This window comes from Moschus berezovskii, chromosome X, assembly GCF_049115385.1.
Source record: "Moschus berezovskii isolate FMDL1 chromosome X, NW_MosBer_1.0, whole genome shotgun sequence".
Lineage (NCBI taxonomy): Eukaryota > Metazoa > Chordata > Mammalia > Artiodactyla > Moschidae > Moschus > Moschus berezovskii.
In genome coordinates, this window is record NC_142488.1 from 107,265,832 (window position 1) to 107,286,269 (window position 20,438).

The 20,438-nt window shown below is 40.6% G+C and overlaps 1 protein-coding gene across 1 annotated transcript in view; it reads right to left on the reverse strand.

The window, feature by feature from the left end:
• Positions 1–5,045, reverse strand: part of LOC129535141 (uncharacterized) — a 123,028-nt gene extending 117,983 nt beyond the window's left edge. The window contains 2 exon segments of the mRNA XM_088834293.1: positions 4,202–4,492; positions 4,593–5,045. Of these exon segments, the coding sequence (XP_088690419.1) occupies positions 4,202–4,492; positions 4,593–5,045 (744 nt within the window).
• Positions 5,046–20,438: the final 15,393 nt, after the last annotated feature.

Below are 20,438 nucleotides of genomic sequence, written 5' to 3' on the forward strand. Positions count from 1 at the left end.
ACTAGGATACAAAAATATCCCAACACTGGCCCCATACCTGCAAAATTATAGGCAAATTAGCTGATTTCCAAAAATAAAAGATCTTCCAAGGAATTTACAATCTAAGGATCAATTCCCATAATTTCCTGAGGTAAATTGGTAATCTCAGAACCCAACAAATATCACAGTATGGACCTTTCTTACTGTTACTAGCCACAAACTTATATAAATATAAATTAAATATAAATATAAATTAATGATATTTGAGGAAAAAATTACTTCATGTCTGTTTGGCTTTTAAGAGCAATGTTGTACAAATATGTTGATCCTGCCCTGTTCCCTCTAAGATTTCTTTCCATGTGGCAATAACTACACACAGAACACATGAGGCAATGTGAAGTCACAAGTGGTTTGTTTATGTCAGCTATGATCACACCAGCTACATAAATATCAGATACATGTCAAACTCAAAGACACTCTTGAGTACGGAATCTCAATACATAGGCACAAAAATAGAAACAGTCTAGCGTGTCATTCCCAATCTCCTAATCCATTCCACCCCTCCTTTCCCTTTTTGGTGACCATGCATTTCTTCTTTATGTCTGTGTTTCTATTTCTGCTTATAATATAATTATATTATTATAATATAAATGTGTCTCTAGCACTTGTATTTACTTCTTTGTTGACAAATAAGTCAAGGGTAGGAGTTGCATAAACTGAGTTCATCAATATATAGCATTTTTATAGACAATATTAGATATTCCTGTGTGTCTTACAAGCATCTTTAGGAATGCTTCACATCACCTGTACATTTCTTAGTATCGTTATAAATTTATCTTTTTTTTAATGGGCTCATCTGTTCCAATTGACTGTAACTCTTGTTTGTTTTCTTTTTTCTGATGCTCAATTTTCACTATTTGCCCAGTAAAAGGCTTCTTAAGACAAGTCTCTTTTTTTTAATACTCAATATGTCACTCTGATGATGAGAGCTTTCTTCAGGTCTCTTTGCCCTTTGTATCCTCAGTGAGAATTCTCACTTTCTGTAAAGAGCAAGATGTTCCAGGCTCATCTTGCTTTATCCTGCCCCAAGATTGGTGCCAGCTACCCTCCAAGGAGCCCTGGTTCCTTTTAGTGGAGAACAGTTTAAGGAGCCAAAATCTGGGCGCTAGGGCACAGCACAGATTTTTCCAAGATGCTACTACTGGTAATGGGTAAGGCGATTTTAGAGACCACTTAGGCTGCTGCAGTGACACAGCAAAAAGAGACTTCCAGGGCAAGAGCACATATTTCCAATTTATCTCTAGTTTTTCCAAATCTCTTTTCACCAGTTGATTGCTTATGTGTGTGCCCAGTCACTGAGTCATGTTTGACTGTTTGCAACCCCATGGATTGTAGCTCACCAGCCGCCTATGTCCACGGAATTTCCCTGGCAAGAATACTGGAGTGGGTTGCCATTCCCTTCTCCAGGGGATCTTCCCCACCCAGGGATTGAACCCACGTCTCCTGCATGGGCAGGCAGATTCTTTACACCTGAGCTACCTGGGAAGCCTACGATTCCTATACCATGCTATATATTGTCATACCCAACTCAATGCATTCAGATTACATTGTTGATAGATGTTGAAATCTTCCGTTTCCTGTTTCTTCTTTTTGGCTCTTCATCCGTGGATCCTGGAATTTGCTTCAAAGTGTAAAGGTCCAAATCCTCCTCTCTACAAGAATAATCTGTACTGTTTTACTTGAAAAGGGAAATACACAACAATCTTTCTACAAGTAATGTTGTCAGACTCAGCAAACAAAAATACATGCAGTATTTGACACATACTTTCACTATTATATTGGACAAAAGGTTTGTTTAGGTTTTTCCATAACATCTTATGGAATAAGCAATAATAATAAAGCAAAATCTGTTGTTTGCCTGAAATTCAAATTTAACTGAACATCCTGTATTTCATCTGTAAATCCTACCTCCAACTGAAGAGTAGGGAATCTAAGCGCATAGATCATGTAATATCATAGAGTCACCTAACACTCTTTAATACATATGAATTGAAAGAAAAATAGGAAGACAACTGGCTTTCAGGGCTCTTTTAAATATGTTAATTTTCATTTTTATGGGCCAAAATGCAGACCTGTATCACTTTATTTAAGTACTTAATTTTGAAAATAGGTCTTTTCCACATCCTGTTTTATTAATGTTTTTCTATTCTAATTATTGTCCCCAAGTAAAATCTTGAGTCATAAATATTAATGTCTCAGTGGCTCTTAGATATATACAAATTATTCCATTACCAAAGTGTTTTACTATCTTAAAATCCCTCACAGCCACCTAAAATGTCAGAGAACACAATGACATTCATATCAAGAATCAATGGGAAAAAAAGTTTTTACAATTATGACTTTGAAGTTTTTACTGTTACAACTTTGAAACTCTCCAAGTAGTAAGTTCACGTCGATTCATTTCTATAGGTTCTTATCCATCTTATCCATTTTCATAACACTGATGTCTTAAAATGCACAAATTGAATTACAGTATATTCTGATGTCTTCAGTTCAGTTCAGTTCAGTCGCTCAGTCGTGTCCGACTCTCCGCGACCCCATGAATCACAGCATGCCAGGCCTCCCTGTCCATCACCAACTCCCGGAGTTCACTCAAACTCATGTCCATCGAGTCGGTGATGCCATCCAGCCATCTCATTCTCTGTCGTCCCTGTCTCCTCCCACCCCCAATCCCTCCTAGCATCAGAGTCTTTTCCAGTGAGTCAACTCGTCGCATAAGGTGGCCAAAGTATTGGAGTATCTGATGTCTTAACATGCACAAACTGAATTACAGGATATTCTAGTTATTATGACACATTCACCTTACATTAAGTACACCTTAAAAATAATCTAAACAACAATTGGAGCATTTTTATGCATTGCAAAATGTTTTGTTCCTTATTAAAACAAACACAGAAGAGTCAGAAAATTATTGCCATAGAAAAATGTTGTGCAAATGTCCTAATCTTTGTATGGATTAAAATATTCCATGTATGTTCTCCCAATTTTGCCATCTGTGGTAATTGCACAGTCACCACAGTTGAAACGTAATCACAAAACTTGGTTACAATATTTACCAAGTGAAATTCCCCCTTCCCAATTTTTACCATTTTAATTAGGAGCATCAGATTAGAATCTCAGAGTACAGGGGAAATATATATATATATATATAGAGAGAGAGAGAGAGAGTGTGTGTGTGTGTAAAAACATATTTATATAGACACACACATACACTTAAAAATATATACAAATATACATATATAAACAAACATACACATTTTATGGCACAAAGACCAAAAGATCAAGTTGCAGAAATTTCTCATTTTTAAACATTATAAAAAGCAATGAAAATAAATGAACTGAGCATAAAATCAAGAACTTAAAATACAAACAAAAATAACAAATCCTCAAGAAAGAAGAATGAAAGAAGTTGACAGATAAGTAATAAAACTGATAAATAAAAGCAACTTAAGTACCCATCAGCAGAAGAAGGAAGATGTGGCATATATATCCAATGGAATATTTTTCAGTCATAAAAATGAAAGTTTGCCATTTGTAGCAATGGACTTGGAGGATATTATGCTAAGTGAAGCAAGTGAAAGGCAAATATTGTATAATACCATTCATATGCAGAATCTAAAAAATTCTAAAACAAAAAAGAAGCAGACTTACAGACAACAAACAAGTGGTTACCAGTGGGGAGAGGGAAGGGGGGAGGGACAACATAGGGGTAGGGGGAAAAAAGGATATTATGGGATTATATTAAATTATGTGTGTGAAGCGTTTGATAATTGCAAAACACTATAGTATTTTAAGACTGTTTCATTCAATTTAAAAAAAAGCATTTTCAGCAAGGTAATGACAATAGTTATATCTGGGTGAAAAGTTCACAAGGAAATTTTGCTTTTTCTTAGTGTCTTTCACAATAAGAAATGAGGACATCAGGAAGTGAATTTGTTAGAACTCAGGGAGGGCCCTAATTGGGGCAGAGCCTCTACTTTCCTTTGTGTGCCGGGAGTTTTTACACTTAAAGCACATATTTCACCATGAAAAATTCATCAAATGACACTGGGCACAGTCCCAGTCTCCCATTCTGCGCCTGATGCTGAGTCTTGCCGAGTAAAATAAGCCAGGGTATCGCTAAAACCTTTCTGGCAGGAAGTGCCTAATAGGGTGATGTTACCCCCTTACACTTTCTTTTGGAGTCTTTCACAGAAGAACATGCTGCAACTTCAGCTGCTGCTCCTGGGGGAGAAAGTGTAGCTAGGGATGAACAAGAGGACTGAGAGAGGTCGACGGCTGGCAACTTGCCAGCCTTGGCCCTGGCATCTGACACCTGAGAGCAAGAAAGAATAGTTACCTCCTTGTCCTTCCAGGGCTGAGAAACCTCTTTGTCCTTCACCTCTCCCTCTCTGGCAGAGGTACCAGGAGCAGCAGTGATCCTCCAGGCTGACCCTTTCCTCGACTTCCTGTTCTTAGACAGTGAATGGGCCATGAGGGCGGCTCAGTGTTATTGATGTCCCTTTTTGCTTCTCTCCCTCAGTTTTAGCCTGCTTGAGAACCTGAGTGCCTACTCTACGCTCACTCCTGAGTAAATTTCGCTCTTCCGGTACTTCATGAAGCACTTTAAGACTTTGTTGCCGATGGGAGCTGGCTTTCTCCTTTCCCTTCTCTTGCTTCTCCCTAAGTCTACTCACTGTTCCCAACAAGGCACCTGTGAGGAGCTTCTGCTCCTCTAGCTGATCCTGGAGCTTTTTTATCTTTTCTGCATCCTCCCGCTTCTGCTTCTCAGCAAACCGCACAGCGAGGGCAAGGCTAGTCCAGGCACAAGCCTCCTTCATGCTTCTTGATATCTCTGGGTTATTCAGAATGTCCCTCAGCCTCATCTCCATATCCCCCCAGGACTTGAACATGTGCATCACATAGAAATAGGGACTGACTCCATTTTTAATTATCTGCTCATTTAGAAAATCTACAACTTCCTTCTGGTGGAAGCCACAGGCTGGACCATTAAGGTTTATAGCCATTCTAAGCAAAGCTCTCCCTGACTTGTCTTACCTCGGAAAGCGATCGGTCACAGGATGTGGCCTTTTACCTGACCTTGATCTTTCCACTCAAGAGTCACTCTATCTTCGTAGGAAGTTGAATGCCTCCTGGTGGTGTGGGGGTCTAGCCAAGGATAGAGTCAGCTACTTTAGAGCTCTGCAGAAAGCCTAAACTGAGCAAGTTGGTGGAGTTCCCTTTTAGACGTGGATACAAAGATTACAAAACAAAACAACAGTCTTGTTTATCTCAGGCTTCTTACTCTAGCAGTGAATGCAGACACATACTTAACATTTACTGAACTGGACAGAGCAATATGTATTTGGTAAGTACGTTGTGTTCCATCATGCTGCAACCAGTTTTCAAAATCTTTGAGGGCATGGATAACCTTTTACCATTGGTACCTATTATACACAAAGGCCTTTTTTTTTTTTTGGAGTACAATTGCTTTACAATGTTGTGTTTGCTTCTGCTGTACAATGAGGTGAATCAGCTGTTTGCATATATATATATATATATCCTGTCCACTTGGACCTCCCTCCCAACTCCCCAGCCCCACCCATCTTGGTTATCATAGAGTACTGAATTGAGCTTCCTATGCTTTATAGCAGACTCCCACTAGCTATCTGCTTTACACATGGTCATGTATGTATATCAATCCTACTCTCCCAATTCACCTCACCCTCTCCTTCCCCTCTAGTGTTCACATGTCTGTGTCTCTATTCCTGCCCTGGAAGTAGGCTCGTCTGTTCCAGTTTTCTAGATTCCACATATATGTGTTAATATATGATATTTATTTTTCTCCTTCTGACTTCCTTAACTCTGTATGACAGACTCTACTGTATATAATAGTTTATGTAAACTTGCTTACTGTACAAATTCTTGTTTTACTGAGACTTCATTCATGAAATATAAATTTGAAATTTATAATATATAATAATAATAAATTTATTAACTGTCTTTTTAGAACCAGGCATTGTGTCATTTTGAACATTCAAGTTCAGATAAGCCTGTGGCAAATAAAATTCAAAACTCAGAAAACAGCTCTTCAACATTATTATTAAGAATGACTATTTCTCCCATTGACAGATCTGCTTCATATATGAGATACATAGATTGCTTATCCTCTGGTTACCTAAGTACCATGAGGAATTGCCTGGGCAATGAGATACTCTAAATACAGTGAAGAACTGAAACAGATTGCAAAACAAAGATGATTCCCACCAGCATAATTTTTCCTGGGAAAAAAAAGCAAAAGCAATAACTTGTTTATATAGGAATCCAGCTTTTGACTATAAAATTTTTTATTTTATTTTATTTTGGTTGTGCTGAGTCTTTGTTGCTATGCACAGGCTTTCTCTGGTTGTGGCAAGCAGGGGCTACTTTCTAGTTGCAGTGCTCGGGCTTCTCATTGCAGTGGCTTCTCTTGTTGTGGAGCACAGGCTCTAGGCAAACGGGCTTCAGTAATTGTGGCATGCAGGCTCAGCAGTTGCAGCTCGAGGACTCTGGAGCTTAGTAGGCTCAGTAGTTGTGGTACATGGTTTCAGCTGCTCCAGGGCATGTGGAATCTTCCCAGACCAGGGATTGAACCTGTGTACCCTGCATTGACAGTCAGATTCCTATCAGATTGTATAGTTAGGACTAGGGAAGTCCAAACTATAAAAGTTGTAATCCCTCATCATGCGTGGCATGATGCAGAAGTAGGTGCTGAGTTGGAGTTGGGAATGTAAGATGTTTACTATATGTCAATACATTCGAAGGGAAAGGGACAGGATTGAGCAGGGGAGGAGTCAAACTTCATGGCTTGCAGCCCAATACAGTCTCATCAAACCCTTGGCCAACCTGTCTCAGCTTTTTGGAAGCGAGCATTGGCCATCAGAATCATCACCCAACAGGGTAACATGGTCAGGCTTTGACACCTTCACCTTGCAGTCACTGAATGTGAGTAGCCCTGAAAATGGTTTATCTTGGATGAGGTGCTTCTTGGAAGCAGATTTACTGACTGCTGATCCCACTCCCCACAGCTATGCAGCAAATCATGCCCTAAAGAAGGGACTTGCCAGTGCATTTCTGTGTTTATCAGAAACTGCATTTCTTTGAAACATTATTTCCACGTGTGTTTAGGAAACAGCTCTTCCAGGATTCTGGCTGGCCTCTTTTCCTGAGCAGATGTTTAGAAGGGGGAGGTTAGTGGGATGATATATAGCTCCTGCCATAATCAATTCTTGTTTCCTTCCTTCCTAGAATCTTCTCACCCTCAGCTACCACCTCTGCTGAAATCAGTGGCTTACTTGACAGCAAGGCCCAGGCCACCAGGGGTCCAGTCATATCCCGCCCTGCTCTGTTGATCAGGGTCAGTTATCCCAAGATGGTGACTCTTCTTCTGGACTCTGGACCAGAAGAACCCAAAGTTCCCAGGTGACAGTTACAGCTTATAACTTGCTGGGACTTTCGCTGTGCCTTCTGGAGTAAAAGTATACCCCCGTTGGAAATCAAGACTTCCACACTTTAGATTCCAGAGCTGTGAAGACTGCAGCACAACATCCTCCAGTGAATTACTGGGACTGATGGTAAGTGGAATCACTGCTGTTTTCATACTTCCATTCCCAGACCCATGTATTCCTCCTACTGGGGTCACAGTATGTGTAAATGCCTTTGATTCAATACAAACATTAAGTCCTGGAGTGTTGAGGTCCTCTAATGGACCAGAACCTGGTGGTCAGGAGTCGACGATAAGAAAGTAAAAGAGAGAGGGAAAGAGGCTGATATTCCTTGGTTTACGCAGAAAACCAATAAAGCTCTTGACACAGAGCTTGCGTCGCTCACGAAGGTGCCCGGTGCCCTCTCAAAGGGATGAAGGCACAATGCATCTTCTCAAGAGGGTCTTAGAAGCCCGGGCAGGAGAGTGAGCATGATGGGTTTCTACCATCCAGAGAATTAGCCGGAGAGAGAAAGAAAGAAAGAAAGACATGGGGACCCAAGCTCTGATGGAACAAGGGTGTTTTATTCAACATAGTGTGGGCATATATACTGTCTTACAAGGTAGCTATTTTCAGCAAAGATAAAGATCAGAAGTCAAGACTTACAAATTATCAAGGAAACATAAGGCAATCCATATCAAAGAGAGAGGGTTGTAAATAATCACTTTTACGGTATGGTTCATAAAAAGGAAGAGGGTTGTAAATAGTTACTTATCACCATATGGAGAAACTAACGAAGAAAATGCATGCATTCCTCAGCCCCAGGAGAGGTTTGCCACTCCACTGAATTAAGGAACAGAGGATTCATGACAGATCCAAAACAGCACACAGGAAGCCTCCTGTTAAATGCTTCCTGACAATTCCCCCTATTTTATTATATTTGTAAAAAAAAGGTCCTGACCAATTGACTTTGTTTAGTATAAACCAACCTTATAGAAAGGCAACGATAAACAACAAATATAATTACCAAGACAATCACCAAAGTTACAGTTCCAGACGCAATGCTGTGGGTAATACTTTGAAACCATCCTCATGGGTCTAGCCCAGAAATTGATCAGCTAAAGTTTCCAAATTAGTGGAAGAGGGCAGACATTTAGAAAAGGTTACAAAGATTTCCTTTTGCAGAAAGGAGACATTATCATGTATGTTTTGTAAATGAAATTTTATTTGTTCCCAGTTGTAGACACTATGATTGAAATGAACAGGAGTAACACAAAAATTTAGTAGAATTCCAATCACATTTTAGTATCACTTGCTTTTGCAATCTATTAATTGATCTCCTACCCACTTCATGGCTGTTTTTAGTTTCTGTATTTCCTCTTGAATATCCTCATCTACCTGAACTTGAGTAGCCCACATATTATGAGCATCTTCAGTCCAATTTTGGATAAAATTATGTGTTTGAATTGTGTAAAGCAGTGACAGAAGCAGTGGTGCAAATAGCTATTAACCCCAAAATGCCAAGAATCAGCCATCCAATGAATTTAGATCATTGGAGAAGTTTAGTAAGTAATCTGGAAGAAAGTCCAGTCATGGGACCTTCTTCCCAAGGTCGTTGGAGATTTATTGATAACCACAAATTACATCGAGATCAAAGAATCAAAAGGAAATCATTTCTTAAAAAAATAGAGGAGTTAAGACAAGTATATAGTTTTCAATTAATACAAGTTACAGAACATAAAGTCTTATTAAATTGTAAATTTCCTGTGGCTATAACAAAAGGAAGTGGGACACAGGCCTGTATAAAATATGATTGATTACAATGAAAGAAATAGTTACTATGACTACAACTGGTCCCTGTGAAATGGCTGGTCCAAGTTCCGGGTTCTTTGGTACTCGCAGCAAGTTTCCAAATGTCCCATTGTTTAGGCCCAATCTGTTTATTGAGGACGATCCTAGAATGAGGTGGGGCTAATCCACCATCAAGCCACCCAAATAGTACTTTGTCATGGTAATGCTCCACCGTAGTGTCATTAATCTTCCATGCCACTTGGGTAGCATAGTCACACACAGTGCTATTAACATCTTCTGAGCACTTAGATAACCACATACAACGGGGTCCCCAATCAACAATTGTATGATTATCCACAAACATTAATTTTCCTGATTTGGCTTGACATTTGCCCCAATGAACAGGAATATCTGTAAAGTTCTTATAAGTAAACCCTTTGCATAATGTTCTTTGTTCTTTCCCTAACTCTTTCCCTAAAGTCTCAGTAGTATAAACATGGTTCACAGACAAAGAAAGGACAGTAAATAATCCAAGGAACGTCCAAAAATCCTTTTTGGAAGGCAGGGCAAAAGCCCAAGTTTGTCAGCTAACGTTTATGCATAATTCTGCTGGGCCCATGCACAAAGGAAGGACTTCATAACCTAGAGAAATATTAATTAGTTTTCTTTCTTCTTCAGGGTGTGAAGGCCCTTTAATGCAAGAGGGAAAATGCATATGCATAGAGTCATTAGTTGAAACATTTGGTTCTCTCTCTGTCCATTCAATCACCTGAAGTCGAGGGGGGTTGGGTATGTGAGCCCAGTATGATTAGTTAGAGCTTGAACGGGGGAGGCACAGGCCAGGATACTGATCATTGCCAGGAGAATGTATTCGGGACTCCGAGGCATTCCCTGTTGAGAGACCAAATTTTCAGCACGATTAGTAAGGGTTTTTATTTGTCCCCAAGTGGGGAGATCATAAGGTTGATGCCGCTGAAGGCGGTGCTTCCTGGAGATCTTTAGAGCCGCCATGGCCCGTATTGGAATTTCTTCCTCCTGGGGTGCTTGTTGTCCCGTCTCCATTTTGAAGGTCGGGGGCCCCCTTGGTCAAATCTTCCAAAGAGAAAGCCATGTGAGTTCATTGGATCCATCTGGGGAAATACAAGCATACCCCTTTCCCTGTAAGATTATTTCCCCAAATTTCCATTGTTTCGTTAACCTGTCTTGGTACCGAATGGGCAGAGGAAGAGAAGTGTCCTTCAATTCCTCGAAGTGTTTTTCTGCTCTTGTTAAGATATCACCCTGTGGTTAGTTTAAAAATTTTAGAGCAAATAAAGCTGTATTAACAATAGTTATAGGTTTAGAAAATATCTTATGTTGGAATCTAGTAAAGTCTGCTTTAGATAAGAAAGACAGTAGTGTCCCTGTGTATTCCCCCTTTTTCAAATTTTTTATTTGCAACTTTAGTGTGTGATGTGTTCATTCGACTATGCCTTGTGCCTGTGGATTATAAGGAATACCTGTAATATGTTTAATAGAAAAAGATTGTAAAAATTGTTTAAAATGTCTAGAAATATAGGTGGGGCCATTGTCTGTTTTTATAGAACTTGGAGTTCCCATTACAGCAAAACAAGCTAATAAGTGAGTTATAATGTGTTGTATAGCCTCACTGCGAACAGGTGTGGCCCAAATAAAAGAATTAGTGTCGATACAGACATGTAAGAAAGAAAATGGAGAAACTTCAGGGCAACGAGTTACATCCATTTGCCATAGTTCATTATGTTGCAAACCTCGAGGATTAATACCTTGTGTGATGGGTCGAAGATGTAGGGGTCTACAAGAGAGCAATTACTAATAATTTCTTTAGCCTGGCAGTAAGGGATGTTCCATAGCTGATGTAGGGAGCCAGCAATTTTATGCAACAGAGCATCCTGTTCCTCCGGAGTAGCAAAGGAAACTGATTTATCAGCCTGCTCATTACCATAATTCATGGGGCCAGGAAGGCAAGAATGTGCTCGAATATGTGCAATATAAATAGAAGAACTGTGGTTTTTAAAAACAGACTGTAGTTTGAAAAAGAGTTGTTGAATAATAGGTTGATTGGAGTTTATGGTGGAGGTTCCTATATTTTTTAATACAAAAACTGAATTTATAGAGTCAGAGACTATATTAATGGGGTAAGGATGTAGGCAAATACTTGAATAAGAGCATATAATTCATTTTGTTGAGAAGAATAAAATTTAGTATAAAAGACTTTATATTCCTTAAGAGACCAGAATGAAGTTTTGGCACTTTTCAGTTCAATTCAGTTCAGTCGTTCAGTCATGACCGACTCTTTGCGACCCATGAATCACAGCACACCAGGACTCCCTGTCCATCACCAACTCCCAGAGTTCACTCAAACTCATGTCCATCGAGTCAGTGATGCCATCCAGCTATCTCATTCTCTGTCGTCCCTGTCTCAACCTGCCCCCAATCCCTCCCAGCATCAGAGTCTTTTCCAGTGAGTCAACTCGTCGCATGAGGTGGCCAAAGTATTGCAGTTTCAGCTTTAGCATCAGTCCTTCCAATGAACACCCAGGATTTATCTCCTTTAGAATGGACTGGTTGGATCTCCTTGCAGTCCAAGGGACTCTCAAGAGTCTTCCACAACACCACAGTGCAAAAGCATCAATTCTTCAGCGATCAGCTTTCTTCACAGTCCAACTCTCACATACATACATGACCACTGGAAAAACCATAGCCTTGACTAGACGGACCTTTGTTGGCAAAGTAATGTCTCTGCTTTTTAATGTGCTATCTATGGTAGTCATAACTTTCCTTCCAAGGAGTAAGCGTCTTTTAATTTCATGGCTGCAATCAGCATCCACAGTGATTTTGGAGCCCCAAAAAAAGTCTGACACTGTTTCGACTGTTTCCCCATCTATTTCCCATGAAGTGATGGGACCAGATGCCATGATCTTTGTTTTCTGAATGTTGAGCTTCAAGCCAACCTTTTCACTCTACTCTTTCACTTTCATCAAGAGAGCTTTGAGTTCCTCTTCACTTTCTGCCATAAGGGTAGTGTCATCTGCATATCTGAGGTTATTGATATATCTCCCGGCAATCTTGATTCCAGCTTGTGCTTCTTCCAGCCCAGCGTTCCTCATGATGTACTCTGCATATAAGCAGGGTGACAATATACAACCTTGACGTACTTCTTTTCCTATTTGGAACCAGTCTGTTGTTCCACGTCCAGTTCTAACTGTTGCTTCCTGACCTGCATACAGGTTTCTCAAGAGGCAGGTCAGGGGGTCTGCTATTCCCATCTCTTTCAGAATTTTCCAGAGTTTATTGTGATCCACACAGTCAAAGGCTTTGGCATAGTCAATGAAGCAGAAATAGATGTTCTTCTGGAACTCTCTTGCTTTCTCCATGATCCAGCCGATGTTGGCAATTTGATCTCTGGTTCCTCTGCCTTTTCTAAAACCTGCTTGAGCATCTGGAAGTTCACGGTTCACGTATTGCTGAAGCCTGGCTTGGAGAATTTTGAGCATGACTTTACTAGTGTGTGAGATGAGTGCAATTGTGCGGTAGTTTGAGCATTCTTTGGCATTGCCTTTCTTTATAACTGGAATGAAGACTGACCTTTTCCAGTCCTGTGGCCACTGCTGAGTTTTCCAAATTTGCTGGCATATCGAGTGCAGCACTTTCACAGCATCATCTTTCAAGATTTGAAATAGCTCAACTGGAATTCCATCACCTCCACTAGCTTTGTTCGTAGTGATGCTTTCTAAGGGCCACTTGACTTCACATTCCAAGATGTCTGGCTCCAGGTGAGTGATCATGCCATCGTGATTAACTTGGTTGTGAAGATCTTTTTTGTACAGTTCTTCTGTGTATTCTTGCCACCTCTTCTTAATATCTTCTGCTTCTCTTAGGTCCATACCATTTCCATCCTTGATCGAGCCCATCTTTGCATGAAATTTTCCCTTGATATCTCTAATTTTCTTGACGAGATCTCTTGTTTTTCCTATTTTTGTCCTCTATTTCTTTACATTGATCACTGAGGAAGGCTTTCTTATCTCTCCTTGCTATTCTTTGGAACTCTGCATTCAGATGCTTATATCTTTCTTTTTCTGCTTTGCTTTTCGCTTCTCTTCTTTTCACAGCTATTTGTAAGGCCTCCTTAGACAGCCATTTTGCTTGTTTGCATTTCTTTTCCATGGGGATGGTCTTGATCCCTGTCTCCTGTACAATGTCACAAACCTCCATCCAGAGTTCATCAGGCACTCTATCAGATCTAGTCCCTTAAATCTATTTCTCACTTCCACTGTATAACCATAAGGGATTTGATTTAGGTCATATCTGAATGGTCTAGTGGTTTTCCCTACTTTCTTCAATTTAAGTCTGAATTTGGCAATAAGGAGTTCATGATCTGAGCCACAGTCAGCTCCTGGTCTTGTTTTTGCTAACTTTATAGAGCTTCTCCATCTTTGGCTGCAAAGAATATAATCAATCTGATTTCAGTGTTGACCATCTGGTGATGTCCATGTGTAGAGTCTTCTCTTTTGTTGTTGGAAGAGGGTGTTTGTTATGACCAGTGCGTTCTTCTGGCAAAACTCTATTAGCCTTTGCCCTGCTTCATTTCGTGCTCCAAGGCCAAGTCCCATCTATATAAAAAACCTCACCTTGTGGTATAGGCTGTGAGCTGATAATGTGAGAAATAATAAATTCGGTATTTCTGAAGAAATTCCACAGTTTACTAGAAGGATAATGAAATGAAATTTCTCCAAAATATTCTGGATAAGCTATTTGGAAATCGGTAGAAGTTTGTAATGCGTTCTCAAATTGAGATTATTGGTAGGTATTACAATTTTATGAGGATCAGAGCTAATTAGAGTTTTAGTCCTATTTCTTCCATTGATAATTATTAGAACAATTAAATCAAGGTAAGGTGTAAATGACTTTATTCCCCTAAAACGGGTTTAGATCCATTCTACTGGGTGCTCTTTTTGGGCAAGAAGTCCTGTGGGAAAATGAAGAGAGGGGAGTATAAACAATTCTAGAGGTAAATCTAGTTTGATGCGAGTAAGAAATTGTTTTTGTAATTTATTTTGCCCTAAATAGAATTCCTCTTGTACCTCTTGAGAAAGTGAACTAGGGCTATTTAAATCAGGATCTCCTTTTAAAGTATTAAATAGGTTATTCAGTTGATAATTAGCAATGCCTAAAGAAGGTCTAATCCAATTTATATCACCTAAGAGCTTTTGAAAATCATTTAAGGTTGATAATTTATCAGTATGGATCTGAGTTAGTTGGGGAGTAATATATTGTCTATTAACAACAAACCCCAAGTAATGGTAAGGTGTAGAGGTTTTAATTTTTTCAGGTGCAATGATTAATCCAGAGTTTTTAAAGCATAGTTGAGTTACATCAAACATGTGTTGAGTTTCTAAGATAGATGGAGCCAAAAACAATATATAATCCATATCAGGAATAACAAGAAAGTTAGGAAATTGCTAACAGGCTCAAGGGCTTTAGCTACGTTGTACTGACATATGGTAGGAGAATTCATCATTCCTTGTGGCAGTACAGTCCATTGGTACTGTTTATGAGGTCCGATATGATTAGGATAAGGGAGAGAGAAAATGAATCTCTCTAGGTCTAAAGGGTGTAAAGGTATATTTAAAAAGCAACCTTGTAAATCAATAATAATAATATGCCAATTTTGAGGAATAGTGGTAGGTGATGGGATTCCTGGTTGTAATGCACCCACAGGTTTCATGGATATATTAACTTTTCTAAGGTCTGTTAGGAGATGCCGTTTATTAGATTTCTTTTTTATAACAAAAATAGGAGAGTTTCAAGGAGAACAAGATTCCTCAATATGCTTTAATTCTAGTTGTGCATCTATAAGTTTCTTAGCCGCCTGTAATTTCTCTTTCATGAGGGGCCACTGCCCTGTCCAAATAGGTTCGTCATTCTTCCAAGTTATTTTAATAATTGTATTGTTTGTTAAATGAGCAGTGGCACCTAGGAAAAATAGGAATGTATATCTGATTGGCCTTCTGGTCCCTCACATGGATAAATTTGAGTGCTCTGATAAACCTCTTGTACTTTGGTTTGAGAAATCCTTGCAATTTGGCAAGAAATTTTTTGTACAGGCCAGGATTTGAGCCACAAATGTTTGGAAATAACAGTAATATCAGATCCAGTGTTAAGGATACCAGAAAATCCTTTACCATTAATTTTGATATTTATAGCAGGTCGGGCAAATTCAGATACTAATGATGTCCAAAAGGACTGTTTTTGATCTGTACTGCCAAATCCTCTCGTCCGTACATCATTAGAGGAGTTAATAGAAATGTAAGGCAGGAGAGTCCCTTGGACTGTAAGGAGATCCAACCAGTCCATTCTAAAGGAGATCAATCCTGGGTGTTCACTGGAAGGACTGATGCCAAAGCTGAAACTCCAATACTTTGGCCACCTCATGCGACGAGTTGACTCACTGGAAAAGACTCTGATGCTGGGAGGGATTAGGGGCGGGAGGAGACGGGGTCAACAGAGAATGATATGGCTGGATGGCATCACCGACTCGATGGACATGAGTTTGAGTGAACTCCGGGAGTTGGTGATGGACAGGGAGGCCTGGCGTGCTGTGATTCATGGGGTCGCAAAGAGTCGGACACGACTGAGCAACTGAACTGAACTGAACTGAATTGAAGTTAAAAGAAGTAATTGAGCAATTTTATCCCCCTTTTTGAATCACCATAAAATCTGAGATGACATCATAATTTGAATTTCTCCTTTATAATCTGAATCAATCACTCCAGTCAGTTCAGTTCAGTTCAGTCGCTCAGTCGTGTCCGACTCTCCGCGACCCCATGAATCACAGCACACCAGGCCTCCCTGTCCACCACCAACTCCCGGAGTTCACTCAAACTCATGTCCATCGAGTCGGTGATGCCATCCAGCCGTCTCATTCTCTATCGTCCCCTTCTCCTCTCGCCCCTAATCCCTCCCAGCATCAGAGTCTTTTCCAGTGAGTCAACTCGTTGCATGAGGTGACCAAAGTATTGGAGTTTCAGCTTTAGCATCAGTCCTTCCAATGAACACCCAGGATTGATCTCCTTTAGAATGGACTGGTTGGATCTCCTTGCAGTTCAAGGGCCTCTCAAGAGTCTTCTCCAGCACCAAAGTTCAAAAGCATCAATTCTTCGGCGATCAGCTTTCTTCACAGTCCAACTCTCACATCCATACATGACCACCAGTATGCTACTGGAGATCACTGGAGAAATAACTCCAGAAAGAATGAAGGGATGGAGTCAAAGTGAAACAATCACTCCAGGGTGAACAGTAATTCCTTTAGAAGCCAAACTAGATCGGCCAAGTAAAAGACCGAAGTTTTGTGGGAGCAGTGGTCCAAAAAGTCCAGTAGGTGTTCTAGAGGGGACTGCTTGAGGGTAAAGGAGAAAGTCATTTAGGGCTGATATATCGATGGCAGCACTGCCGGATGTTGAGGGTTTGAAGGAGTAGATGGAATTTGCCCCTGGTTTTTGTTGAAGGGGACCTGGGGGGTCCTTTGCTTGGAGTTTCCCGGAATAGGTTTCCCTTCAATGTCAAATTTAGATTTACAGTCTTTTGGCCCAGTGCATTCCTCTATGGCAGCAAGGGCAGATTTTTGGAGGTTTTTTATTAGCTTTCCTAGGGCAGTCCCTTTTTAAATGGTTCTTATAGCCACATGTAAAGCATCCTTCATTTCCCTTTCTTAAGGCAGCAACTATTGTTTCAGCTAGCACTTGCATCTTTTGAGTTTCTGATCCTAGATTGCGACAAGCCTTCAAATAATCAATAATAGTCCCTGTCTCACGAATTGGAGCTATAGCCTTTTGACATTCCTGATTTTTATTTTCATAAGCAAGTAATTTCTCTAGTCACCTTTTGGCCTCTTCTCCAATTACAGTATGGGAAATAGCAGTTTCTAATCTAGCTAAAAAAATCAGCATATGTTTCTTTAGGTCCCTGCAATATTTTAGTGTAGCTACCTGTAGGCTCCCCTTGAGGAGTAATTCGATCCCAATCTTCAAGAGCCACTGTTTTTAATTGTTCATGTAATGAAGGAGGGCACTGTGTTTGAGCTTCTATAGTGTCAAACTGTCCTGTACCAGTTAGCATCTCAAAAGTAATTTGATTTTGGGGAGCGCCAACTTAAGCATTTCTGTTAGCATGATCTCTGGCTATGTCATGAAACCACATTATCCATTGAAGATATTCTCCTGGTTTAAGGAAAACTTTTATTAAAGTTTGCCAATCATGGGGAATAAATTTCCAACAGAGGATGTTATAGAATTTAGAAGTGCTTTATTAAAAGGTGAATGTGGGCTGTACATAGTTATAGCTTTTTAAATTTGTTGCTTGTGAAAAATGTTAATACCCTCATATTGAGGTACTATGTTCCCTGAAACGCCAGGATTTCTAAAAACTGGAAAGGTGGAGAAACCATTGGTTTCAGAGACTTGTGATTGTAAAGTCAGCAATTCAGAGAGCCTCTGTCATGAAGGAGAGTGAGTAGGTAGCAAATTCTTACAATTAAGAGTATATGGTAAAAACTTATTATTGTTATTCAGAGAGGTGTTGTCGGTTTTAATGTCAACAGGTGTCTTAGGGGAGTCATTGACAGAATCATTAGGTTCTAGCAAGGGAGAGACTTTGGGATTTGTGCTCACTGGCAGGGGAGGAGAGCTTGAAGCAACTGGGGCAGGGCTTGTAGGAAAATTATGAAATATGTTGTTCTAATTGGGCCTTTTGTAAGGTTTCATCATCTAATTCATATTCATGTAATAAGAGTTCTGCCTGTTGCCGTATATCAGGAGGGCTAGAATTACCTTGAAATGGCAGAATCACAGCTTTAATGAGAGCCCATAGGGGCCAGAAATCTATTGGAATATTTTTTCCCTGTCTGGCGGCTCATTCAACATTCCCTTTAAACCAGTGCCGAATTTCTAAATCAAAACTACCTTCATCAGGGAACCAAGGGTTACATTCAACCACTGTCTGAAGGCAAGCCTCTATTCGCTGGCATGAACCTGAAAGTCCCTGAACTTTAAATAAGTGATGAAGTAAAGTAAAAAAGTGATGGGACTTTCCAGCCGTTTGACCTATGTCTTAGTACTTACCGACCTCAATAGGCCCTTGGGTTCACTCGGTCCAAATCTACCACGTGTACCAAGCCCCTTTTTGGGCACCACTTGTTGAGGTCCATTAATGGACCGGAACCTGGTGGTCCAGAGTCGACGATAAGAAAGTAAAAGAGAGAGAGAGGCTGATATTCCTTGGTTTATGCAGAAAACCAATAAAGCTCTTGACACAGAGCTTGCGTCGCTCACGATGGCACCGAGCATCCTCTCGATGGGGTGAAGGCACAGTACGCCTTCTCAAGAGGGTCTTAGAAGCCCGGGCAGGAGAGTGAGCACGAAGGGTTTCTACGGTTCAGAGAATTAGCAGGAGAGAGAGAGAAAGAAAGAAAGACATGGGGACCCAAGCTCTGATGGAACAAGGGTGTTTCATTCAACATAGTGTGGGTATATATACTGTCTTCAGTTCAGTTCAGTTCAGTTCCATCGCTCAGTCGTGTCCGACTCTTTGCGACCCCATGGACTGTAGCCAACCAGGCTTCTCCGTCCATGGGATTCTCCAGGCAAGAATACTGGAGTGGGTTACCGTTTCCTTCTCCAGGGGATCTTCCCGACCCAGGGATCGAACCCGGGTCTCCCGCATTGGAGGCAGACGCTTTAACCTCTGAGCCACCAGGGAACAAGGTAGCTATTTTCAGCAAAGATAAAGATCAGAAGTCAAGACTTACAAATTATCAAGGAAACATAAGGCAATCCATATCAAAGAGAGAGTGTTGTAAATAATCATTTTTACCGTATGGTTCATAAAAAGGAAGAGAGTCATAAACAGTTACTTATCACCTTATGGAGAAACTAATGAAGGAAATGCATGCATTCCTCAGCCCCAGGAGAGGTTTGCTACTCCACTTAATTAAGGAACAGAGGATTATGACAGATCCAAAATAGCACACAGGAAGCCTCCTGTTAAATGCTTCCTGACACTGGAGGATGACACAGCCATCCTTGCAGAATATTGCTTCAGAATTGATGCTTTAGCTACATCTTCAATAGGCAACCCCTACATTTTCTGAAGCTAGCAGCTCCTATGTCATGTACTATGTCATATGACCAATGGATACTGTAGTCCTGGGCCATTCTCCTATTTCTGTTACTGTGAAATAGGTTTCCTGGTATGATGTAATGTTATGTAGGGTCCCATACTGGTGGATCAAACATTCTATAAGTCCCTGGATAGGGGTGCTTGCTGAGGTCCTGCAGGTAGGAATGACAAACCATGCATGGAATGGAAATTGTTGACTCTGGAGAGAGTTCAGTGTACCAGAGTGGCCAACTGATTTCCAGGGAATGGTGCCCTCTCAGGGGTTAACATTTTTTGGGAGGAGGCCACACTTGGTCTTAGTTGTGGCACATGGGATCTTTGACCTTCACTGTGGCGTGTGGGGTCTTTAGCTGCAGCATATGGGATCTACTTCCCTGCCCAAGGATTGAACCCATGCCCTCTGCAGTGAGAGCACCGGACCTTAGCCACTGGAGCACCATTGAAATCCCAGGGATCAGTTTTGATCTCCACTGCAGAACAGTTGTATATTCACCAGTGGCAGTAGCTAGAGCAGTTTTAGTGTGAGTTGAAGCTGCTGGGCTCATGTGTAGCCTCCATCTTCATCACCATGACTACTTTGCTCATGTGTCCATAGTGACAGCACTGGAGTGATGATGTCAATCAGCAACATTCTTTTCTCTACTTGGCTGTTTACTACTTCTTTCAAGTCAGATGCTCTTTGGTGGATATTTGATACTAAAACCTTTATATTTCTTGCCCACTTGTACATGTATCTACATCCAAGTATGTCATTCTTCTTCTTCTTCTTCTTTTTTTTTTTTTTAGTTCTTGGCTGTGCTGGGTTTTTGTTGCTGTGCTCAGACTTTCTATAGTTGTGGAGAGTGGGGGCTACTCTCTAGTCGTGATGTGCAGGCTTCTCATTGTGGTCGCTTCTCTTGTTGCAGAGCAGGGGCTCTAGAGCAGGAGGCCTTCAGTAGTTGTGGCAGACAGGCTCTAGAGCATGGGCTCAGT